The sequence below is a fragment of the Pempheris klunzingeri genome, chromosome 13, assembly GCF_042242105.1.
Source record: "Pempheris klunzingeri isolate RE-2024b chromosome 13, fPemKlu1.hap1, whole genome shotgun sequence".
Classification (NCBI taxonomy): domain Eukaryota; kingdom Metazoa; phylum Chordata; class Actinopteri; order Acropomatiformes; family Pempheridae; genus Pempheris; species Pempheris klunzingeri.
The window spans coordinates 24,867,160-24,892,096 of record NC_092024.1 but is presented as its reverse complement, the minus strand read 5'-3'; the positions used below and the strand labels follow the sequence as shown (position 1 = coordinate 24,892,096).

Genomic DNA, 24,937 nt, shown 5'->3' with positions numbered 1-24,937 from the left:
ACATTCGGTGCAGCAGCAGCAGCAGCAGCAGCAGCAGCAGTGGTTCCATCCAGACTGGTGAGGCCAGAGGACCTGTGTCTCCACTGGAAGGTCAGAAGAATAAGGCTGTTTCCTCTCTGAGTGTGTTCCTGAGCAGAGCTCTGCTTCTTGAAGTGCCGTCAGGAGCATCTCTTCCTCTTCGTTTAGTCCTCTCTGGTGTCTTTTGTTCTCTCTAAGTATGCACAGAGAAGTCCTCTTGAGATCCCAGTGTTTCTCTCTCCTGCAGGATTTATTAGCTTCGGTTTATTTTAGCCGACTGCATGTCTGTTTCCTGTTGATGTAAGAGCAAAGGTATGGGGGGAGTGTGACATTAGACGGCTTTATTTAAAGGTCACCATGCAGAATATGAGAAGAACATATAGGACAGAACATACAGCGAGCAAATATGAGAGTTATAAGAAAATAAACACCTGATCACAGTAGGTCCACTAAAAGAGCTTGTTTGATCCACTGACAGGCTCAGAGTGTTATTCTAAGTGTGTGACAGCATCATGGAAAGGATCCCTACAGAGAGAGACCTGGAAGATCCTTTTGGTTTAACCACAAACAGCACACACACCAGACTACATTCACTAAAACAGGGATTTTAGAGAACAGAACACAGGAGCTGCTGGTCGACCTCCATTTTGTTATTGTGTGACTTTGGAGTTTTAAAGGGTTGTTACACCAAACTCACACAAACAAACTTAACAATCATTGCAGCAGTAAACCAGCAAGTACTGTGTTTTTTCATGGTCAAATGATTGATGTTATGATATTAATGATGTAGAGAATCTTCTTAAGTCTGTTCTGATTTGGTTCCAAGTGATGTTTGCTTGTGAGAACAATGAAAAGTTGACACTATGAGGACGAACAAGTGAAGTTAAAATGATCTCTAGATCACACATTAATGCCTCGGTGATCATTTCATAATATGACGTACAGTAGTGAGTCACTAACGGGGGTCAACAGATACTTTCACAGGTAGCCATGTTCACCTGTAGAATCCTACGTTCACTAAAGGTCTGGGAGTATTTGTACACTGATGAAGTGGTAGTTTTACTTCAGTAAACGATCTGAATACTTCCTCCACCCTTCAGCACTTCTCGGGCTTCTACAGTCGGTTTTTACCTGCTGGACGACTTTCTGGTCTGGACCAGTTTCCAGGAAGCTGGTGGAGAATCCAGGAAATAACTGGACCGGGCCAAGAAATAGTCTGGCTCATGACTGACTGTAAAACAGCAATTTGTTGACTTTAGTTTCTTTATGCAGGACTGAGCCAAAATAAACTAGTGCCGGACGGTGCAGCAGTGAGAATCCCTGATGGGCTTTTAGGACAATAAATGAGCTCTAAGGCTCAGAGGAGGAAGACATGCTGACATGAATCAATCAATATGTAAATATTACTGCATTTTACTGCTGTGGATGTTTCACTTTGACTCCTTTATATACTATTGGGTGGTTTAATCTGCAGCTTTGCATCATGGGACATGAAATCATCGTGTGTTTCCTGTTAAAATCACGTTTCTCTAAAAAGAAAAACGAAGTCAGACGGACGGATTATGACGTTTGCTCAGGAATGTTTACAGCAGCGTTGTGCTGAAGGTGTGACTGCTGCTCTCAGCACTACAGAAGAAGAACAGCGTCACCCAAGTTTAACTGCTGACTCAGTAAAGGTTTATATTAAAATGATTTTATTAGCAGTATGATCACAACACCTTTGTAATAAAAACACAGAACTATGAACTGTTGCATCACTCATTCCTGTCTGGTGTGTTTGCAGAGAGCGAAACAAACAAACCAACGAATCGAGGCAGCAGCTCCTGTGCTCTGAGGTAAAATCCCTGTTTTAGTGAATGGAGTCTGGTGTGTGTGCTGAAAAAAGCTGATGAAATCTGCAGTCAGTTATGTTAATCAACAACATTTCCTCATTCTGTTGGTAAAAATATGATCCTGGCAGCATCACATACGTCATAAAATTGGTTTGAAGTCACATATATATAGTATATAAATGTATTTTTACTAAAACAGAACACATGTTTTTAGATATTCTGCATTTTAATGTTTGGAGTCTGGATGACTTTCTTTCACTGTTTTACATTTTGCTGGTATTTCAGATCTGGAACAGTCCCTGACACTCTTGTCTGTGTGCTTCCAGCCAATCAGGATGGAGGGCGAGGAGGACGGAGCGGGGCGAGTCCGGGAGCTGCAGGAACAGAGGATGGCGGTCCAGAAGAAAACCTTCACCAAGTGGATGAACAGCGTCTTCTCCAAGAACGGGGTGGGAAACCTGTTTGCATTAAACTGACAGAACAGACACTACAAGACACCTTATTGGTTCATATAAAGTACCTCTATGTTATACACATATTCTGGATAAATTATGAATAACATAAATTATGAATAACAATAACAATAGTAAAAACAGTTTTCTAAAGCCCAAAGTGATGTCAGCAGATGTCAGGCAGAGTTGGATGAAGTATTTATAAAAGTACTAATACCACATTTAAGTAAAAAACTTATAGTATGTAGATAGACCTATAAGATCCTTAGAGCCATTATAGTGCTCTATTCAAACATACCAGACTCCATTGACAAAAGCAGTAATTTTACACTGGACTACTGCTGTCTTGATAAGTTACTTTGTTTGTGTTATTGTGTGACTTTGGTGTTTTAAGTGGTTGGTTCAGAGCCAACATGATATTTGTGTAACACAAAATAACGTAAACACACTGACTGATGGAGGCAGCAGCAGAGCAGCAGCTCCTGTGTCCTGTTCTCTAAAATCCCTGTTTTAGTGAATGTAGTCTGGTGTGTGTGCAGAGAGCGATATAACGTGGCTTAAACAATAAGGTAGAGTAAGAATATTGTAGGAAAGCTGATGAAATATGCAGTCATTTACGTTAATTAACAAAAGGCTTGTCAGTTTTAGTATCATATATGTGATGTTTTTAACATTTTAACTGCTGTCTGTGTCCAAATCACACCATCAGTTTTAGATGAAGCTCTTTTATATCTGAGTGTGTCAGTGTGGACTTTCAAAGTAAAGCGCCACCTCCTGCTCCTGTCCCTGTGTGTTCGGGTTGGTCCTCCTGTACCGAACGTTCGGTCCTGCTGTGTTTCCATGACGGCTCTCTGTCTGTTTGTTGTTGAATCAGTGTGCAGAGAACTTCATTCACATCATTATTATGACTATAACTAACCATTAACTCAGCACATCTCCGTTTCCCTGCTCCACCATGACTCAGCATGTGTCATGTAAATATACACATCCTGGTGTGTGAGTGACTGGTAGGTAGTAAAAGTGTTGGAACTGGTCCAGTAGATCACCTCAGCCAGCAGCCACCAAACGGGCTGCAATGGCTGCAACGTGATCCTTTGGGACAACTGCACCTGATCACAGTAGGTCCACTAAAAGAGCTTGTTTGATCCACTGACAGGCTCAGAGTGTTATTCTAAGTGTGTGACAGCATCATGGAAAGGATCCCTACAGAGAGAGACCTGGAAGATCCTTTTGGTTTAACCACAAACAGCACACACACCAGACTACATTCACTAAAACAGGGATTTTAGCTCACAGTACAGGGGAGTTGCTGGCCTTGTTATTGTGACTTTGGTTTGTTTTAACACCTTAGTTGGAACTGAACTAAGTATTTAAAACACAAAAGTCACACAATAAGACAAACAAACTAACTGATAAAGGCAGCAGCAGACCAGCAACTCCAGTGTTCTATGAGCTAAAATCACTGTTTTTCTGAATGCAGTCTGGTGATCTACTGGACCACTTCCAACACTTTTATTACCTACCAGTCATTCAGACACCAGGATATGAACAGAGAGGACCCAGGGTTAGAAATACCAGAGTTCTCCTTTAAGAAACCTCCTCAGATCTGCGTCAGTTTCAGTTCAGGATCAGGTAATCCAGGTCATTTTTCCCAGGTGACCCCAAACGATGAACCTTTTATGGATCAGACTAAGTTTGTGTCAAAGGAAACGTTTAACAGAAAATAGAGGAGTTGGACAGATTCCCTCCTCAGCTGATGGAGGTTAGTGTTTGGGTTGTGTGGTGACGTCAGTGTTGCTGCTGCTGCTATCTGTCATCAGTCACATACCTGATAACACACACACACACACACACACACACACACACACACATTAGTCACCAGTGAGCTCAGCCTCCAGCACCAACCTTAGAGAATAAAAATAAAAGAGTAGCTGCTCTGTCTCTGCTGCTGTGGGCGGCTTCACCAGATTCCAGTCGGCTCACGTCGTTTTGGGTTTGACTTCATGTGTTTTCTGTGATAACTGGGTGCCAGCTGTTGGCTGAGCGCGGAGGCCTGCTGCTGAGCTCCATTCCCAGAATTCCTCTGGGATTTCTGCAGGATGGCAGCCCACGGGGGGAAACATGTGGAGCTCTCACTCTGTCTCTGTTTCCATCCCATAATAAGGCCTCATAACAGAAGCCTGAGAGTCACAGCAGGGTGTTCATTTAGTAAGTTATGGTCCCATTTAGAGCGTGTGTGTGGGGGGAGGTCTTTAAATGAACATCACTTCTGGCTCCAAAAAAAACCAAAAACAAGATGGCGACGCCCATGAAGCCAAACTTTAGGCTTCAAACCGACAGGTGACGTCATGCTGGCCACGCCCCCTTCATCATGCTTACTTCACTTTACCTGCTTATCCTGAAAAAGGCCTGGAGCTTTTTACCATGAGGTGACTTCCTCCGTTATGTTTCTGGATATTTTGGGGGTTTGGAGACAATACACACATTGTTTTTCAGTGTGAACACCTTCATGCTTTATGTAGATATAATTAAGCACTGTAATGGTCCATAAGTGTTCTGTGGGCACATTCTTGGCTCCATACTAAGAAAAACAAAAAATATATGTCTGTCCACAAACCTTCGGCCATAGAGTGGATTATTGTAATACACATTCCGGCCGCGGGCGGCAGCACTGAGCGCCCTGCAGCAGAGCGGCGCTCCGGTCGAGGAGGAGGTGAAGAAGAATTCCAGCGCCATGTTTGAATTTACCTGGATTGTATGGAACTAATATCGTTATTGAATATCGTTATAAACTCACCTGACATGGCCGTTTTCAAGCCTTATCAGTCGTTAAGAGGATTATCTTTTCTCCGGTGCGTCTGATTTTACTTCCTTCTCACCTTAACGATTTTTATCAATGTTTGAGTGACAGAAATGTGATGGATTTAATGGTAGCGATCCAGAACCCAGGTTAGCACTATGACGTTTACACGGTGTTCCTGACGCGAACCGGAGTGACTTGACAGAAATGTGATTATTAGACATTAATTGACAGCAAATTGCTGTTTAAAGTCGTTTTAGTGGTTTAGCTGATATCTACAAATCTGACAAGAGGGAAACACGTTTGTTCGGCGCAAAATCAAAGTTTAAATCCGCCATTTTAACAAACTGTGAGCTCAAACGTTTGGCTAGGATCGGGGATAAGCTAAATGCACTTAGCTTCAGTAGCTAGCAGCTCTGATGCTAACTAAGCTAGCAGCTGAGAACCGTTCATCAGTGGTTTGAGCATGCTAACAGTTAGCTACCTGCTAAATGATTTACTGTGTTTCAGGCGTCTAACGGACTCATTTTACACTTGGAATTTAAATCAAAAGGTAAATAAATTAACCCCAAGTCACTTATGAAAGTCAACAATGTGGTTTTCCCACATTTACTGAAGGAGGATATGAAGAACTTGTACTTTACTTTAGCTTTACTAAAGTCAAAGCAAATAAATTACTTTTACTCCATATTTTAACTGAAAAACAATACAGGAAGTAATTGACACTAAAATACCCCAATAATAATAATCAGATTATATAATATATTGGAACCGAAACATTTGACAAGAGATTAATCTTCAATCATCGAATCATGTAAGTATTTATTTATTTTTTTATAATGAGAGAGATTTCTGTTTATCTCGGTCTTATTTGACACTAAACATAATTCTTAGCAAAAAGAAATTAGTATCTTAATAACTGACGTTTATAAATGGACATTGATCTCCATTATTTAGTGTATTACAGATCAAAATAACCCTAACAGTGAAAATAACTGTTGGTTTAATAAATAAAAGCTCTGATGGGGTTAAAGATATGTTTTATTCATATTTTACATTTTGTTCTGGATGTGATGAACACTGTTATCTCCATGGCAACAGGAAATCAAACCAAGGTAAAGCTATTATTACAGGCCGTTCAGATAAACCCACTTCCTGTTTCCACATAAAAACAGACCGTCAAGAAAAGAAAACAGAATTTTTAAAAAATCCTGCAGCTCAGTTACACCCAAACACATCAGTCACCAGCAGAAGTCCTCAGCCTGATCACGCCCAGTGTTCCCGACACTAAAGCTCCTGGAAAGCCATTAAACAGTTCCTGCTGATAGCAGAGCTAACGGGGCAGAAACCACCTGAGAGAGGAGGCTGACGTACTCACCTGAGGTTCTACCTGCTTCTCTGGGTGCTTTCTTCTTCTACTTCACTAACAGCTTTAGGTGCGGCTATAAGTTTAATTACCCAACAGTTTATAACTATTTGTCCATTAATCGATTAGTTGATTGACGGGAAATTAGATTAAACCAGGGCGCTATTTTTACATAGTTTGGGTTTGTAGGAACTTCTCCACTTAAGATGTCAGCTGACCTGTCGATAACCAGGATGTCCTGAAGCACAGACGTTATGTAACACACTTCAGGGGGAGACGCACTCGCCTGTCAGGATGATTTAAGGGAAATTAGCTTTTTCATTTTGAACTTCCTGCCTGTCACAGACCTGTAAACACTTCCTCACAAAAAGACGACCTGTGCTGTGCCAGAATGAAGTATCTTTTTTAGTCCGTATTCTTAAACCAGGGCCAAATCCTGGTGTCTAAAAGCTTCTGGTTCTGGTCCGGTAGATCACCTCAGTCAGCAGCCACCAAACGGACTGCAATGGCTGCCAAAGACACCAGACTCCATTGACAAAAACAAAAATTTTACTTACAGAACATGGGAGTTGCTGGTCTGCTGCTGCCTTCATTAGTTAGTTTGTTTTCTTTGCTATTGTGTGACTTTGATGTTTAAAAGGGTGAGTTAGGATCCAACATGATGTTTGTGTAACACAAAATAACACAAACAAACTGACCGATGGAGGCAGCAGCAGACCTGCAGCTCCTGTGTGCTGTGAGCTAAAATGACTGTTTTTGTCAATGGAGTCTGGTGTGGTAATGGTAGACTTAGAGGGGGATATAACAGGTGTGGTTGCAGTTCTCTAGTACAGGTTCCCTTAAAGGTAGATTTTGAATCCTACCTGGACGTGGATCACCTGCTGACCTTTAACCTTCTTCCCCTGCCGCAGGAGGGCGTGGAGCTGACTGACGTTTTCACCGAGCTGAAGACCGGAGTCGCTCTGATCCGCCTGCTGGAGCTCATCTCCAGGGAGACGCTGCCGCCACCCAGCCGCCGCAAGCTCAGAGTGCACTGCCTGGAGAACAACAGCATCGCCATCAGCTTCCTCAAGACCAAGGTACCTCACCTGTCTGTCACCTGTCTGTCTGCCTGTCTACCACCTGTGTGTCTACTGCCACACACTGCCACTCAGAGTCCTAAAAACAGGTAGCTCACCTGTCTGTCTCTCAGAGTGTATAAACCAGGTAAGTCACCTGTCTGTCAGGCGGTGGTTCAACAGGTCACATGGTCTTTCCTGACAGATTCGGGTGGATCTGATTGGTCCAGAGAACGTGGTGGACGGGGACCGGACGCTGATCCTGGGTCTGCTCTGGATCATCATCCTCAGGTTCCAGATCGGAACCGTCAACCTGGACGAGGTAGGGAATCAGACCCCCGACGGCCACGTCCCATTTTTATCCCTCTCCTCCTCCTCTCCTCCCTCCTTCCTTCCTACCTCACCACCTTCCCTCTTTTTGCCTCCTCCTTCCTTTAATGCCATCTTTATCTCTCCCTCCTCACCTCCTTCCTCCCCTCTCAGGGGGGCGGAGCCAGCGTGGCCCACCGCTCGGCGAAGGAGGCTCTGCTGATCTGGTGTCAGAGGAAGACGTCTGGTTACCACGGCGTCGACGTGCAGGACTTCTCCTCCAGCTGGAGGGACGGACTCGCCTTCAACGCCCTGATCCACGCTCACCGGTAACACACACACACACACACACACACACACACACACACACACACACACACACACACTACTCTCCAACCAATCAGCTGTCTCCCTCCATCCCAGGCCTGACCTGTTTGACTACCGGCGTCTCCATGGCGACGACCACCGCGGTAACCTGGCGCACGCCTTCTCGGTGGCGGAGCGGGAGTTTGGGATCATGCAGCTGCTGGAGGTGGAGGACATGGTGGTCGCTCACCCCGACGAGAAGTCCATCATGACCTACGTGTCCCTGTACTACCACTACTTCTCCAGGATGAAGCAGGGCCAGACCATCCAGAAGAGACTGGCCAAGGTCTGGGGGGGGGCTACTATAACACGAGGGGGGGCAGTTTACAACAGTATGGAAAGCATCCCTTTGCTGTTATTATTGATCTCTTCAAGGCTACCAGACTCCACTGATGAAAACAGTAGTTTTACCTCACAGAAAACAGCTGCTGCTGCCTGCATGTGTTTGTCTGTTTGTGTTATTTGGTGTTATGTAACACTGTGTTGGATGTAAATTCACCCTTTGACACACCAAAGCCACACAATAACACAAACCAAGTAACTGATTCAGAGCAGCAGCTCCTGTGTCCTGGGAGCTAAAATCCCTGTTTTAGTGAATGGAGTCTGGTGTGTGTGCAGAAAGAGAGAGGTGTTGATAAAATAGCTTGTTCTACATAAATTACGGAGGCAGCAGGGACAGAAGGAGCGTCATTGTTAATGCACTTATTGATCTGCAGCCCTGATATCACACTCAGACACACACACAGTCCAAACTGTGGACTTGTCCTCCCTCTGCAGGCTGTTTTAGAAACTGCAGCAGCTACCAGCAGTGATTAAAACAGATGGTTTGTCGGCATCCTGCAGGTAAACTGCAGGTAAACGCAGAGACGTTCACGGCCTGTCGGGTCATGGTGACTTCCTCCTAAGGTCCCGCCCCCTGCCTGTCCGTCAGTGTGGATTACTGCTGGATTAGATTCAGACTGACAGACCTACACCACCCAATACCACTGTTCACACCTTCACTGTGGGAGACTTTAACAACAAAAATGTTTTTATTTGTGTAGAAGAGACTCAGCAGCCAGTAAAGTGTAACTGAAGAACATAATAAATACATGTGCACTTTTTTCTGTGAGCTGGAAATTTGTTTAGTCGTCGTGAAAAAGTAAAAGTTCATGAATGAAATGTATAAAAAAAAGATGATGAATAAATCTCCAACAACACAAAGACATTAGAAATCAAGTTGCCACCGAAGAGGCCAGATAGGTAAGACCATTTGGTTCAGAGTTAGAGTGACTCTGAACTTCCCTCTCTGTGTCCTGAACCCTCAGATAGTTGGGATGCTGATGGAGCTCGATGACATGAAGGTCCAGTACGAGCGGCTGGTCTCAGATCTGCTTCGCTGGATCAACGCCAAGGTAACAGAAGCACCAACCACAGAGTGGATCTGAACTGAACTCTTGGTGGCACATATTTTTATTCTCTTTGGACATGATGCATCACTTTTTATCTCAAACATCTGACGGCTGTCTGGGATATTAGGATGGAAGTTACTGAGTTGGATTCGTTCTCAAAAGCTAATTATATTGAATGGACTGATTGATTGGTTGGTTATTGTCTGATGGATCCAAGGTGGTGCAGCTGAATGACAGACAATTCCCAAACTCTGTGAGGGAGATGCAGAAGCTGATGATGTCTTTCAAGACCTACAGGACTGTGGAGAAACCTCCCAAATACCAGGTGAGGATGTCCTTCACCTGCCTGAGCCACCTCACACCTCTGCTCCTTTTTCATCTTTCTGTTGTTTTCTGTGGAGTAATGATAATTAAACTAATAACAATAATATCATTATTTGTATAGCAAAGTATTATTTATATTTTTGTCTGATAAACTTGTTTAATTAGTATTTTTTTCTGTCCGTCTGTCTTCAGGAGCGTGGGGCGATCGAAGCTCATCTGTTTAGTCTGAAGACTCAGCTGGCCGCCAACAACCAGTGGGCTTACAACCCTCCAGAGGGTACAAACACACACTTACAGTCAGATATGAACTCAGAACACACACTTACAGTCAAATATGAACTCAGAACACACACTTACAGTCAAATATGAACTCAGAACACACACTTACAGTCAGATATGAACTCAGAACACACACTTACAGTCACCTGCAGGAGTGGTTTGTTTTTTTAATAAAGTTCTTAAAGTTTTGGACTAACTAGATTGTGATTACAGGAAAGCATGTGATTCAATTCAATTCAATTCAATTTTATTTGTATAGCCCAATATCACAACAGAGTGTCTCATAGTGCTTTACAAAGTTCACTGTGATCAGATATTCTGTGTGTGTGTGTGTGTGTGTGTGAAGGTAAAACCCTGGGTGACATAGAGAAGAGTTGGGTTTTGCTGGAGAGAGCCGAACATGAGCGAGAACGAGCCCTGCAGGAGGCGCTGCTCCGCCTGGAGAACCTGGAGCAGCTCGCCCAGAAGTTTGAGAGGAAGGTAACGACATCTGATCATCCAGACAAAGATAAATGAGACCTCTGAGTGTGTGACAGCATCATGGAAAGGATCCCTACAGAGAGAGACCTGGAAGATCCTTTTGGTTTAACCACAAACAGCACACACACCAGACTACATTCACTAAAACAGGGATTTTAGAGAACAGGACACAGGAGCTGCTGCTCTGCTGCTGCCTCTGTTGGTTAATTACAAATAAAGTTCCCACATTGTCTTTCATTTAAATCCTTAATGTCTTTTTACATTTGGGACTACAGGTCAGTTTAGTGTCATTTCTTTTTGCCCTTACTGGCCCGACGTTAGTGAAATGTCGAAGCAAGGATAAATGGATCTGTGCATATCCCAAACAGCAGCCAGCTTGTTTTGGTGTCTCAGGCCGCTCTGAGGGAGGGGTACCTGGAGGACACGCTGCGTCTAATCCGGAGGCAGGACGTCCGAGGTCTGTCCACCCTGGAGGAGGCCCAGGCGGCCGGCCGGCGTCTGGAGGCCCTGGCCACCGATGCTCTGGCCAGAGAGCCGCGCTTCAGCGCCCTGAGAGACATGGCCAAGACCATCGAGAGAGGAAACTACCACAGCAAGGCGCGGATCATCAGCAGGTATGAGACAGACCGAGGAGCCGGAGGAATGATGACTAAGGTTAAAGACAGTTAAGATAAGTCAATTACGATGTTTGAACGTTAAAGACGTAAAGAAATAGTGAGGTGTCGTCTGCATAGTGGTAAAAATGGTGGAGAAGAAGTACTTTGTAGAAAAACCACAGTGTATAAATATTGTTAAAAAACAAGTAAAAAACCTGAATTCAAACTTTTACTTAAGTAAAAGTACAAAAAAGAATTAAAACATACATAAAGTATTCATTATGCAGAATAATACATTGGAGTCAGGGAAGGAATCCATCTATATATATACCTTCCGTTATATTATCCTGCATAAAGTACTTATACTTTTGGTACTTGAAGTAAGTTTTATTGTGTTATTCTTAGTTAAGTGAGGGTTTAAAGTCAGGACTTTTCCTTCTGAGTTTTTCTACACTGCAGTTGTCAAACATCATAACTGACTTATCTTAAACTGTCTTTAAACTCTTTAATCTCTTTTCTCTGAGATTGAAGTGACAAATTTATGAGGAAAAAAAAGTGTTTTAGGTTACAGGTTAGGTTAGTTACGTCCCTTTAATTGGAGATGACACATCACAGGTCCTGTTCAGAGGTGACGGTGGTATCGCTCTTACGACACATTTAGTTTTTCTCTCTAAAGTGACAAAGTTTCATCGTCTCAGATGTTTAAAGATAGTTCATATAAAGAAAACTTCTTTTACAGTTTTGTGTGTGTAAATGCATATGCATATATACAGTATATGGTGTTTGTGTGTCAGAGAGGAGAGCATCAGTCGTCGATGGAAGGACCTACTGCAGCAGCTCCAAGAGCAGAGGGGGGTGCTGGGAAATGTAGTGGAAAATCTCAGCGTCCTCCGAGACATTGACCTCGTCTCCAAGGAGCTGAAAGAACTACAGGTGAGTTTACTCTGAAATAACATATTAGGTTATTAAGGAGGATGCTGAGCAGCCGTTGTATCGCTCTCTGCAAACACACCAGACTCCATTCACAAAAACAGTGATTTTACCATACAGAACACAGGAGCTCCTCGTCTGCCACTAATTTGTTATTATGTGACTTTGGTGTTTTAAAGCTCGAGTTCTAATCCAAACTAATCCTTTTAAACACCAAAGTCACATAATAACACAAACAAATTAACCAACTGAGGCAGCGGTAGACCAGCAGCTCCTGTGTCCTGAGAGCTAAAATCCCTGTTTTAGTGAATGTAGTCTGGTGTGTGTGCAGAGAGCGATATAACGGCTGTTTGTGGTTAAACCACTGTGGACCTACTGTGATCAGGTGCTGTTGTCCCAAAGGATCACGTTGCAGCAATTGCAGCCCGTTTGGTGGCTGCTGGCTGAGGTGATCTACTGGACCAGTTCCAACACTTTTACTACCTACCAGTCACTCAGACACCAGGATATGTAAAAATATGGCCCAGGTTAACACAAGTTCTGTCTCTCTCTGTCTGCAGGCCCAGGCCAGCTCCTCTGAAGTGGGGAAACAGCTGGCGGAGGTGGAGTCTCTCCTTCAGAAACAGGATCTCCTGGAGACTCAAATCTCAGCTCACGGTGAAACCATCACCACCATCAGCAGCACAGCGCTGAGGGTACCGTATCCACGATGGTCCGTCCTGATGCTGCCATACTGTGGGGTGGAGGGTGTCCGTTAATCTGTCTGTCTCTTCCTCTCAGGTGAAAGTGAGAGACGGTCAGCAGATTCAGAGCAGAGTGAGAGCTCTCGACACTCAGTACAAATCTCTGGTGTCCCTCAGCAGCAGCAGGTCGTCTTCTGTCTCCACTGTTATAACCACTGACAGACGATCAGTCTCCAGACAACAGGTATGAGGATGTTCATCTCTTTACTCATCCCACGTCCCTCCTCCTCCTCTCGTCCCTCCAGGAGGAGACAGTTGGAGGCCCAGCTGAGGCTCTTTGAGTTCTTCCATGACTGTGAGGAGCTGGAGGCCTGGCTGTATGAGCGCTGGCTGAGGCTGCAGACCGCCGCACTGGGACGGGACCTGAACCACATTCAGCTGGTCCAGCACAAACACAAGGTGTGTCCTCGCTGCTGCTTCTTCTTCTGGTGACGTCGTTTCTTGGAGGACCTTCTTCTTCTTCATGTCCCTAAAATGTGTCCAACCTCAGCTAGAAGGTTCCAGAAGTCACTAAAGCAGAATGAGTGAGAAAAGACTTCAGACATGTTGTTCATCAGAGGAGACTAAAGAAAGACAGAGAACATGTTGATCCAGAACAACAGTGGATCTAAAGATCTGTGAACCTCCAGAAGAGATCTGAACTGTTTCAGGTTCTACTTTCTGTTCACGTCTCTTAAAAACATGTTGAATTAATCTGCTTTAACATTTGTAAAGCTGCTTTAAAACAAAGTGCCTTTAATGGAGCATTATTAACACCCATGTCTGGTTACCAGCTGTCTTCTTCACTGGTTTTCTGGCATGTTGATGTCTGAATAAGTATATTTACACACAAATTAATATTTTCAATGAATGAGTTTGGAAAGTTTTATCTAAAGCTGATAAACTGGATCCATACACACAGCAGATAAACTGATTTAACAGTCCTGTTCATCTGCTTTTGGCCGATCGGTGTCATTGATTGGTTTGATTCCGCTCCGTCAGGCTCTGGAGGCGGAGCTCCAGGCCCAGGAGCCTCTGTACCTGGGGGCGCTGGCTCGGGGTCAGGACCTGCTGTCCAAGCAGAGTGCGGTCAGCCAGCGGGCCGTCCAGAAGTGGATCCGCACTCTGAAGAAGCAGTGGAGCCACCTGAGCGACGAGGCGACGGGGCGCCGCAACAGGCTGCAGGCCGCCGCAGCCATTAAACAGGTAGGGAAGGAAATGCCATCAGACACGTGACCCACACCACCTGACGCAGGTACAGGAAGTGACTCTCCACTGCTGGAGCCTCTGTGGTTCATGGGAACTGGATCCACGTCTCCTCAGATCTCTTTAGTTTAACTAACAGCGTTTCCTCTGCTCAGTACTTTGCAGACGTGGCGGAGGCCAACTCCTGGCTCGGCGACAGGAAGCCGCTGCTGACCAGCGAGGATCATGGGAAGGATGAGTCGAGCACGGCGGCGTTGCTGCAGCGCCACCTGCGGCTGGAGAAGGAGATGGCGGCCTACGCCTCAGAGATAAAGAGGCTGTCGGAGCAGGCGAGGAGCGCGGCGCAGCTAACGGCTCTGACTGTAAGCACAGACTGAACACACAACCATGTATATAACACACACACACAGCAGCTACAGTTTTTACACACATTTTGCCAGACTCCATTGACAAAAACAGCAATTTTACTTTATGAAACATGGGAGTTACCAGGCGAGTTGATGTGAGTTTGGTGTGTTAACATGTTAGTTTGGATCTAAAGTGACCATTTAAAACACCAAAGTCACACAATAACACGAACACACAAAGTGATGGAGGCAGCAGGGGACCAGCCACTCCTGTGTGCTGCAAGATAAAATCGCTGGTTTTGTCAATGGAGTCTGGTGGCTTTGAAGACAGTGTAGACAGATGTAAAATCTTGCGTTTCCCATCAGAAAGGGCTGTCCTGAACACTCAAACTGATGTTCTCTCATCTCTCATTTAACCCCTGTATGTGCAGAAGGTTGTTTAAAGCTCCCCTCACAGAACACAACATTCACAAAGAGCCAGACTTCGTTCTAACAGCCGACACACCAAACTAACTAATCCCTGACACTTTCAGACCACAGAGGGCAGAGAAATGCTGCTGCCCTTGAGTCACCTGACGGTTTACATCTGCAAAAACTCGCTCTTCCTGTGTAGGCGGAGCCTCAGCAGACGAAGATGATCCAATACAGCGACTCTTCTGGGGAGGAAGAGGAGGGGCCGGGAGCCACGGTGTCACCGCCGCCCAGCGCCAGGGGTGGGAGGGGCTCTGGGAGCTCCCCCTCCCAGAGAGAGGAGAGCAAGGCCAGGGTCCGCTTCAGATACAGCAGAGGTACTGGAGGCTTGCACAGCAGAGCATCATGGGAAATCTCAGGGTTGGTTGGTAACACTATCTTAGTGAAACACAAAGTAAGTGATGGAGGCAGCAGTAGACCAGAACCTCCCTCTGCTCTGTCAGCTAAAATCACTGTTTTTGTCAGTGGAGTCTGGTGGCTTTGAGGAGCGAAGTAACGGCTGTTTGTGGTTAAACCAAAAGGATCCTTCAGGTGTTTTTGTGCAGCGATTCTTTCTATGACATTGTTGTCGTCTGGTAAATTAGTGAACAGGAGACTCCAAACGATGTTTGGTCACTAGAGCAGGTAACAAAGTGTGAATTCATTTATTTATTCAGAAATAACAGGTTTAGTGTGATTTCCTGTAAAGTCCTTTTGGGACGGAAACGTTACATTCACTTCTGATTTACTGCACAAACAGACTTTGAGTCCATCAGTATGTGATATTTAGTATCTGATAGATTTGTCCTCATTAAAATCACTGTAAGCAGATAAATATTTGACTGCACTGTGGCTGACTGGTCAGAAGCTGAAGCAGATCAATGATAGATTGATAATGTTTGTAATTACTCTTTATCTCCTCTAAGACCTTCAGGAAAAATCTGACTAAATACATGTGACTACATAAATATAACTGAATAAATGTGAATGAATCAATGAGCTGAACTGATTTCCAGGTCAGTTTCTGTGGGACCGTAATGAGGTTGTAACCGTCGTCAGCACTGAGCCGGATGGAGACCGAGTTCTGGCCAGAGACGGTCGAGGAAACCAGCAGCTCGTCCCCAAGACCTACCTGACGCTGCTGCCGTCCGCTGTATGATCAGTAACCAATAACCAATAATCAGTGATCAATGACATTTGAATTAGATCAGTGATCTTTAGATAAACGTCCTGCTTGTACAGACGAGTCATCTCAGATCAATAATGACCTGAATAATACCTAAATGTGGTTCCTGCTTCTTCCTCACTCTGCTCAGGCTCCGCCCCCCAGCCCGCCGGTCTCCACCAATGGCGCGCCAGAGAGCCCGAGCGGGAAGCTGAGCCGTCCGAGGCGCAGCCGCTCGATGCGTCGCGGCACGGCTGAGATCCAGACAACGTGGCTGCCGGACTGTCAGTACCAGAGGGACACGGTGGAGAGCACGCAGGCCGGCCTGGACCGGGACTACAGCTCCCTGTGCAGCCTGGTCAAGGTGACAGGGGCAGCATGGGAAATGTAGTTGGAAGGAAGTCAGATGATGGAAATATAAAGCTTCTATAGAAAGTAAAGGTCAAATCAGATTTTGTGGTTGTTCTCAGTCGAAGGTGAGGAGTCTGGAGGAGACGCTGCGGCTGCATCGCTTCTGCAACAGCTGCCAGGAGTTTGAGTCGTGGATGGAGGACAAGGAGAACGTCCTGAACACCTTCAGCACCGACGCAGACAACCTGGGAGTGGTTCAGGCCAAATATGAGGTGCTGCAGACACTCCAGATACCAAGCTGGAGGCAGGACGTGGTTAGCCTAGCTTAGCATGTGGGGTGTTTCTCCTTTCTACAGGACACACCTCAAAAAGACTGATATTTAGAGGAAACGATTAACCCTCTGATCTCTAAACGCTGCGTCTGCGTCCTCCTTGGGGTTTCTTCTTATTGTGACATCTTTACTCTGCCAACGACACGGAGACACTAGAGAAATTACCCTTAAAAATGAGCACCTGGAGCTGAAATTGTGGCTCAGAAGTGCATAATTTAATTTTCTGAAACTGATCTACTGTTATAATCTCATGTGAACAGTTTTCAAAGTAAAATATTTCCATATTTGGATGTTTTGACGCTGACTTCCTGTCACAGAACTTCCTGACTGAGTTGGCGAGTGGGCGTGGCCAGTTAGATGACATCATCAGAATGGCGGAGGATCTGGTGAAGAGCCGACACAGTAAACAGAGAGAGATCCAGTCCAGACTGAGGAGGGTTTCCAGCAGGTACAAACCGGTAGCATCGAAGTGATCGGTGACCGATACTGCTGATACTGATCAATAAGAGTGAAAGAAAACATTAGTTACATTAGACGCTATATTTATGATATAGACAGCTGTTTTTGTTGGAGAACTGAAGCTGTTGTGTCGCTCTCCTCCAGTACACCAGATCCCATTGACAGAAACATTTTACTCTGCAGAGCTAAGAGGAGTTGTTGGTGTGGCTGCTGTGAATTTGGTGTTTAAACACATTAGTTAGAATCTGGACTTTTAAAGTCACACAATAACTCAAACTAACTGATGGAGGCAGCAGCAGACCTGCAGCTCCTCTGTTCTGTCAGCTAAAATCACTGTTTTTGTGAATGGAGTCTGGTGGTTTGAAAGAGAGCAATATGACTCTTACTGCAGTTTAAAGCAGAGAAAATATACGTCTAAATTGATCATGATTTTATTTAGCTGCACCTTTTTTAGGAGGCTAAAATCACGATGGGGTGTGGTGCCTGCCGGGGAGGTCTGTTTTTAGTTAAGATATATTTAAACTTATTTAATGAACTGCAGAGCTCACCTTGCTGAACATACTTACAAACCTTTATTTCAAAATAAGAGCACACAGCTGCTAAAACAGTATAAAGAGGATTATTTTAGCCAGATAAGAGCGCGTTAGAAGAACTGGGCCCTGGTGCCGATGTGATCCGCTCCCTCGTCCCTGCAGGTGGGATCGGATCCAGCAGCTGAAGGACGAAAGAGGCCACGAGCTGCTGAGCACAGCAGACGTGCAGTCCTTCCTGCAGAGCTGCGAGGAAGCGAAAGCTCAGTTGCAGGGGCAGCTGGCCCGGCTCGACGCCGTGGACGCGGGCTGCAGCTCCTTCACCCTGCAGGCCGAGGAGAAGAACCAGGCTCAGGCCCTCAGAGACATCCAGGCCCTGGAGGGCAAGATCGCCTACCTGAAGAGCGTCGCCAAGATGTAGGAACATCATTTATTTAACCAAGAGGAGAGAATGGGCTGAGGAGGGTTCAAAGTTCAATGCAGATAATTAAGAAATTAGTGTTGGATTTGTTGCTAGTCAGAAAAGATCTTAAGAAATCCCCTTTTAGTGGACCTACTGTGATCAGGTGCAGTTGTCCCAAAGGATCACGTTGCAGCCATTGCAGCCCGTTTGGTGGCTGCTGGCTGAGGTGATCTACTGGACCAGTTCCAACACTTTTACTACCTACCAGTCACTCACACACCAGGATGTGGACACAGAGGATCATGGGTAGAAACAGTGGAGCGACCACTTGAGAAGAGTTAAAGATGCTTTGATGATAAACTGTAAATATTTAATCGCTGTTTCCTGGAAACATTTCAACACTTTCACAACTCTTAGGGAAATGAGTGGATCTTCATGTTAAATTCATCTCTTTGTCGGTGACGTTTCCCGGCTCCCAGGAAGCAGGACTGCAGTCCAGCGGAGAGCGCGGCCATCGTGGAGGAGGTCCGGGGTCTGGAGGCTCTGCTGAATCAGGTCAGAAAGTTTAAATATCATTCAAAGCAAAGTGAGAGCAGAAGGCAGCAGTAAAAGAGCCACTAACAATGATTCAATGATTCAAAGGATCCCTACAGAGAGAGACCTGGAAGATCCTGTCTGTTATTGCTTGATGTTTCAAATGTTAGTTCAGATCTAAACTCTAAAATTAGTATTTTTGTCAATGGAGTCTGGTGGCTTTGAAGAGACGTTGCCGCTCTAAACATGTAGATATTTCCTAAAATCTTAACAACCGTCCCGTCAGACTCTCGTTCACCCTCTCGTTCTCTGTTGTGGAGCAGTTGAAGCGTCAGGCGGCCGACAGGCAGCAGGTCCTGGAGGAGGCCCGCAGGCTGCAGAGCTTCCAGCAGCAGGCCAAGGAGCTGCAGCGCTGGGTGGGCTCGGTGCAGGAGCGCCTCCTGCAGGAGGAGGCGGCCGCCGACGTGGCCTCGGCCGTCGCCCTGCTGGAGCAGCACCAGGAGCTCCAGCTGGAGATGGAGGAGCAGAGGAGCAGGTAGATAGAAAGCTCCGGGTCACACTGGTGGAGTCACACAGCAGCTCAGCGGTAATAAGCGCTGTGTGTTTTCTCAGGCTGACGGAGATGCAGCGTTTGGGGAAATCTCTTCAGAAAGGCTCGTCCAACGGGAAGGCAGGGGGCGTCGACATCCAGCAAACCCTGGACAAGCTCAGTGCTGATTGGTCCAAGCTTGACAAGATGTGGACCAGTAGGAAGGAGCTTTTGGAGCAGGGGGTGGAGCTCCAGAGGCTGAACCAGGAAGGAGACCGGATCGAGGCGGCGCTGTCCGGACACGAAGCCCGACTGAGGGTCCGAGATGTCGGGGTGAGGAGGACGGCCACGACAGGAGAGCAGAACTCGTGTTGTGTTTCAAACGGTACGAACAACTCGTGTGTTGATGACACTTGCAGGACTCGGTGGACGGCGTCCGCAGCCTGCTGGGCCGGCAGGACGAGCTGGAGGAGCTCCTGAAGGCTCTGGACCAGCAAGTCGACCGTTTCAGCGAGCGCAGCCGGGAGCTCATCAAGCAGCGACACTACGCTGCGAAACAGTAAGAGATCTGCAGGTCTAACGCTCACGTCACTGTATTTCTCTCTTCTTAATGATGACGGCTGCAGGAGAGGATTATTCATTCTCAAAAGCATTTATTTAGCAAAAAACCAAAGTATATTATGTGTTCTGTAGACCTCCACCAAATCATACTGATTTATTTTTTCAACATTATGAACTTCTATATTTCAGTGGCAGTCTGGTATGATCACCTGCTCCCGTGCTGCCAGGTGCTGCTGGAAACGAAGGAAAATATGTTTTTAAAACACGACAGTATCGAATAAACTACTGGATACTTTTAAAATAGTTTATCGACCATTCAGATATTTAAATGTCATCATGGCCCCTCCAGTTGTCACTAAACTACCAAACTAGCAGTGATTTCCTGAGTCTGAGTCTTAATAATACTGACCTTCTCTTAAAGCATCAAGGGGAGGAGCAGGAGCGTCCAGACGGCCAACAGGAAGCTGAAAGAGAGCAGCAGCCACAGGAGGAGTCAGCTGCTGGCCTCAAGGAAATATCAGGTGGAGTTACTGTTACCTGGTTGGTCCTGACGATCGGCACTAAGGAGGCTCAAACCATGACGTGTGCCGTGTGGGGGGGGAAACCTCAGGTACGGTAAAACCTTCACGCTTTAATGTTCACACACGTGACTCGTTGGTTTTGGCTGCAGGAGTTCCAGAGAGACGCAGACGAGCTGCTGCTGTGGATGGAGGAGAAGTTTAAGGTGGCGGAGGACGAGTCGTACCGCGACCCCACCAACATCCTCCGCAAGCTGAAGAGACACGAGGCGGCCGAGAGGGAGATGCAGGCCAACCAGGTCTGGCTGGAGAGACTGGTTCAGGTAAAGTGCTGAGACGTCACTCTGCGGTAACACCGAATGCTGAACTCATGACTGACTGACTGTGTGTGTGTGTGTGTGTGTGTGTGTGTGTGTGTGTGTGTGTGTGTGTGTGTGTGTGTGTGTGTGTGTGTGTGTGTGTGTGTGTGTGTGTGTGTGTGTGTGTGTGTGTGTGTGTGTGTGTGTGTGTGTGTGTGTGTGTGGGTGTTCAGGCGGGGCAGGAGATGCTGGATGAAGAACACGACAGCAGTCAGAGCATCAGGAGGAAGTCGACTCAGCTCAGCAGCCGCTGGAGGAGACTCCAGGACAAGATGGCCGACAGAGGAGACAAACTGAGACAGGCGGGACAGCAGGAGCAGCTGATGGAGCTGCTGCAGGTCAGGAACTAACCAAGGGACCAACTGACTGGATAATAGCAACTAAAGCTTATTAACACTGGTTTAGGAAAAGATGGTGGTTTAGGTTGAAATGAGTACGTTAAGTTATGCTACATGTGTGTTACCATTACCAGTCACATCCACCCTGGTTGTTGTTTTGAAGCCTCGAGTTTGGCTTTATGGGCAGCATCAGTTCTAGTGGACACTACAGCTGACATTAACCTGTTCCTGTATATGACTCTTCTCAAAGCCACCAGACTCTATTCACAGTCACAGTTTTACTTCAGGAGTTTCCAGACAAGTTGCTTTGACTTTGGTGTTTTAACGCGTTAGTTTGGATCTGAATTAACCCTTTAAAACCCCAAAGTCACATACTAACACAAACAAACTAACCGATCGAGGCAACAGTAGACCAGAAACTCCTGTTTTCTACAACATTAAATTACTATTTTGTCAATGGAGTCTGGTGGCTTTGAAGAGAGCATAGCTCCAGTTCCCCATCAGAACGAGCCGTCTGACAGCAAGAGGTGAAAATATCAGCTGTATTTTATGTTCCTCCCTCAGGACGCCAAGCTGAAGATCGAGGCCATCCAGTGGATGCTGAACAACGCCACCAAAGGTCACGACCTCCGCTCCAGCCGACAGCTTCTGAAGGTGAGGCCGCGCTCGGCTCATGGCGGTCCAGCCTGGGCTTGTTACATAGAGGGATGTGAACTGGTGTGTCTCTGTGTGAAGGAGCACCAGCAGCTGGAGCAGGAGGCCAAGGAGCTGGCGGAGAAGATCAACGCCATCGTCAGCAGGGCCAAACACCTCGCCTCCAATCACTTTGACTCACAGAGGATCCTCCAGGAGACCGACACCTATCTCTCTCTGTGAGGAAAGACGATGAAGATCGTATTGTCTTGGCTGCAGTGGGACGTGAAGTGGGTGATGTTGATTTGCTTTGTGCTGCAGGTTCAAATCCCTCCAGAAGCCTCTGGGCCGCCGCCGGGCTCAGCTGGAGGCGTCTGTGCTGCTGTTTGGCTTTTATCACGACGTGGACCTGGAGCTCAGCTGGATCTCTGAACACGTTCCTGCCTCTGGATCAACGGGATACGACAAGTCTCTGGCCGGAGCCATCAGCCTGATGCAGAAACACAAGGTGCCAGCTGGACTACAGTTCAGGGCTGACACCTCTGAGCTCAGTGATCTCACAGCTTTATCTTCTATTCCAGCCCTGCTAAAGCAAAACAACAGCTAAAACAACATGTGTTTTCCCAGGAGCTGCAGGCAGAAGTGACCGCCCACCGAAAACACCTGAACCAGGTCCTGGAGAAGGGGCGGAGCCTGGCCAGATCCAGCAAATCAGATGGCGAAGAATTGATCCAGAGGTGGCGTTGTCTCTCTTCAGGGGCGACTGTACATTTTTTCATCGGTGGCATGGAAGAATGTCCTGTTTTCCTTGATTTTGATCCTTGATTTTTTGCAGGTGTAAGCACCTGATTGCAGAGTGGGAGGAGTTAGAGGAGGCGTGCACCAAGAGAGCTGGTCACCTGAACAAAGCCATCACCAGAGAACAGGTGAGAGACGGTTTTAAATACATGGCACCATGAAGGGAAGTCTAATGTCGGGTTCAAACAACATGACTTCAGCCCGACCTGACAGGCGAAGGTTGTCGGTAGACAAAATGGCCGCTGGGGCCAACGATTGAGAGCGTGTAGTCCTGTATGAGTCCTGTCGTCTGAATTTGACATTAGACTCCTCCTCCTTTACTTGCTTTGGAAAGCCAGAATGGCTGTGTTTGCCCCCTGAGAGTGTACATTTGAAAAACAGTCTGTTTCGGAAGCATTTTGTGGTGAAACAGTGAATTTTCTCTCCAGCTGCTGTTGGACTGCTCAGAGCTCGAGTCCAGGCTGACTGAGACACTTGGCCTGATGAACACAGACGACTACGGCAAAGACCAGCTGGCTACGCAGAGTCTCATCACCAAACACCAGGTACAGCACACACTCTGAGAAGCCTGAAACTGTAGGGGACCTCAGACGGTTCCCTGTGGAACTCCTTCTCAAAGTGAACTCTGCAGATACTAACAGGTATCTTTGTCCACTTTTTGCATCTTTTGCAAAGATTAAAGCTGAGGGAGGCACAGTTCTCTTACAAGTAGGAAAATGAAGTTAGCAGCTTGAACTGATTCAGTTTGTGGGTCGTTTTACTTCACAGCTGCAGTTCACCGTCCTGTTTTCTTTGAATGTGTCGACCTGTGAAACCCTTTGAGATGATAAACTGTGATTCAGGCTCTAACGTTAGCTACTGTAGCTACATAAACACGAACTAGACTTACCTGCAGCCTGGTGAATCTGTGTCCACAACATGTGGCACATCCAGATGTTCCAGGAACATGAAGGCAGCAGCTTCATGGTGAACTTCTCTTCCTACTGCAGCTTTAAAGCCCCAAATGTAGATCCTATCTTTGAAAACATGTGACCTGAGGCCTGATGATTCCCTCGCTGTAGGTGTTGGAGGGCCAGCTGGAGGTGCTGGAGGTGGAGGTGGAGGAGTTGGGAGACCAGGTGGAGCAGGCGGTTCACAGCTGGAGCCTGGAGGAGCTCAGCAGGCCCTACAGTCGCCTCAGCAGTCTGAACCAGCAGCTGCAGCACCAGGCGGCTCTCAGGTGAGCCCCCTCCTTCACCATGTTGGTGTTTGGAGCCAGAAGTGACCGTATGGGACAAGTGGGTGGAGCTAGCTAGTTAGGTTAGTTAGCAAGGTGCAACCATAATTCTTGTTGGTTGTGATATTAGTGGGGATGCTAATTTTGGCTGTACTCACCAGCTGACTCCTCGGTGTCTTTGAGTCCAACCGATTCAAAGACGAAAACACGTTCACGACTATTTAAATGTCCACAGAGCCACAGATGCACTCTACTACGCCTTTGTCCTGATTGACAGGTCGCCGTGGCATCAATTTGTAGCCCCCCCCCTCTTCCTGGTGTATCTTCCTCTAAATGGACCATCACTGACTACATGGACGTCCTGCTGTGCTGAAGAAGACTGTAAACTAGAGACTGAGAGCAGAAACTGTTCACTGAGCTGATAAATCAAGTCTACAGTTCTCTTCTCATTAGGCTTTGAATGGTGTAAACAGGAAGTATAATGTTGCATGGAAAGTGTGCTGTGTTTGATATTAGCAGCTCCAGTTTGCAGCCATGCATGTACAGACAGATATGACTGGGTTATTTCAAAAGGCAAGTCCTGTTTCTGTGGTTTCTAAGCAGATTTATGGATGTTTCATGTCTGCTGGAGACCAGAACAGATGTGATTTGACTTGTTGTACTTGTTGTATTTTTTCTCTCCCCACTTATTTAGAGTTTAGGTTTTCCTGAGAGCTGTGAGAGAAAAGGAAAAAAAGAGAGTTAACCTGTTGCTGTTGTCCTGTTTGAGTCCAACTGTCCATGTGTCCTCTGTCAGGGGTCAGAGGTTAAAGGAACTCCTCCGTCTCCACGAGTTCAGACGAGAGTCGTCAGAGCTGGAGGACTGGATGAACCAGCAGAGACAGACGGCAGAGTCTCAGGACCTCGGCAACGACTACCAACATGTTCAGGTGACGTCTCATTCACAGGCCGCTGTGCTTGGAGCCTTATTACAGAGATATCGTTATGTGTAGATGTATAGATGTACAATATGACAGCTGTTATATCGCTCTCTTCAAACACACCAGACTCCATTGATTAAAATTGGAATTTTACCTCACAAACCACAGGAGCTGCTGCTCTGCTGCTGCCTCGACTGGTTAGTTTGTTTGTGTTATTGTGTGACTTTGGTGTTTGAAAGGGTTAATTTACATCCAACACACAATGGCACAAAGAAGAAGGCAGCAGCAGAGCAGCAGCTCCTGTGTCCTGTTCTCTAAAATCCCTGTTTTAGTGAATGTAGTCTGGTGTGTGTGCTGTTTGTGGT

General features: G+C 46.3%; 1 protein-coding gene across 1 annotated transcript in view; it reads left to right on the top strand.

Annotated features, from left to right (window-relative positions):
• The first annotated feature begins 1,821 nt into the window (after positions 1–1,821).
• Positions 1,822–24,937, top strand: part of sptbn5 (spectrin, beta, non-erythrocytic 5) — a 44,553-nt gene continuing 21,437 nt past the window's right edge. Inside the window, exons 1-38 of the mRNA XM_070842971.1 lie at positions 1,822–1,853; positions 2,177–2,299; positions 7,380–7,547; positions 7,732–7,848; positions 8,010–8,164; positions 8,259–8,487; positions 9,509–9,595; positions 9,810–9,917; positions 10,109–10,193; positions 10,542–10,675; positions 11,069–11,289; positions 12,066–12,204; positions 12,762–12,896; positions 12,982–13,070; positions 13,190–13,343; positions 13,926–14,129; positions 14,285–14,491; positions 15,090–15,264; positions 15,943–16,079; positions 16,243–16,455; positions 16,562–16,714; positions 17,092–17,222; positions 17,929–18,180; positions 18,646–18,721; positions 19,024–19,235; positions 19,313–19,562; positions 19,649–19,788; positions 20,212–20,311; positions 20,461–20,631; positions 20,841–21,005; positions 21,570–21,659; positions 21,741–21,877; positions 21,960–22,146; positions 22,266–22,375; positions 22,474–22,564; positions 22,865–22,981; positions 23,498–23,655; positions 24,449–24,581. Of these exons, the coding sequence (XP_070699072.1) occupies positions 2,186–2,299; positions 7,380–7,547; positions 7,732–7,848; positions 8,010–8,164; positions 8,259–8,487; positions 9,509–9,595; positions 9,810–9,917; positions 10,109–10,193; positions 10,542–10,675; positions 11,069–11,289; positions 12,066–12,204; positions 12,762–12,896; positions 12,982–13,070; positions 13,190–13,343; positions 13,926–14,129; positions 14,285–14,491; positions 15,090–15,264; positions 15,943–16,079; positions 16,243–16,455; positions 16,562–16,714; positions 17,092–17,222; positions 17,929–18,180; positions 18,646–18,721; positions 19,024–19,235; positions 19,313–19,562; positions 19,649–19,788; positions 20,212–20,311; positions 20,461–20,631; positions 20,841–21,005; positions 21,570–21,659; positions 21,741–21,877; positions 21,960–22,146; positions 22,266–22,375; positions 22,474–22,564; positions 22,865–22,981; positions 23,498–23,655; positions 24,449–24,581 (5,544 nt within the window). The 5' untranslated portion in view covers positions 1,822–1,853; positions 2,177–2,185. The remainder of the gene's footprint in view (positions 1,854–2,176; positions 2,300–7,379; positions 7,548–7,731; positions 7,849–8,009; positions 8,165–8,258; positions 8,488–9,508; positions 9,596–9,809; positions 9,918–10,108; positions 10,194–10,541; positions 10,676–11,068; positions 11,290–12,065; positions 12,205–12,761; positions 12,897–12,981; positions 13,071–13,189; positions 13,344–13,925; positions 14,130–14,284; positions 14,492–15,089; positions 15,265–15,942; positions 16,080–16,242; positions 16,456–16,561; positions 16,715–17,091; positions 17,223–17,928; positions 18,181–18,645; positions 18,722–19,023; positions 19,236–19,312; positions 19,563–19,648; positions 19,789–20,211; positions 20,312–20,460; positions 20,632–20,840; positions 21,006–21,569; positions 21,660–21,740; positions 21,878–21,959; positions 22,147–22,265; positions 22,376–22,473; positions 22,565–22,864; positions 22,982–23,497; positions 23,656–24,448; positions 24,582–24,937) is intronic.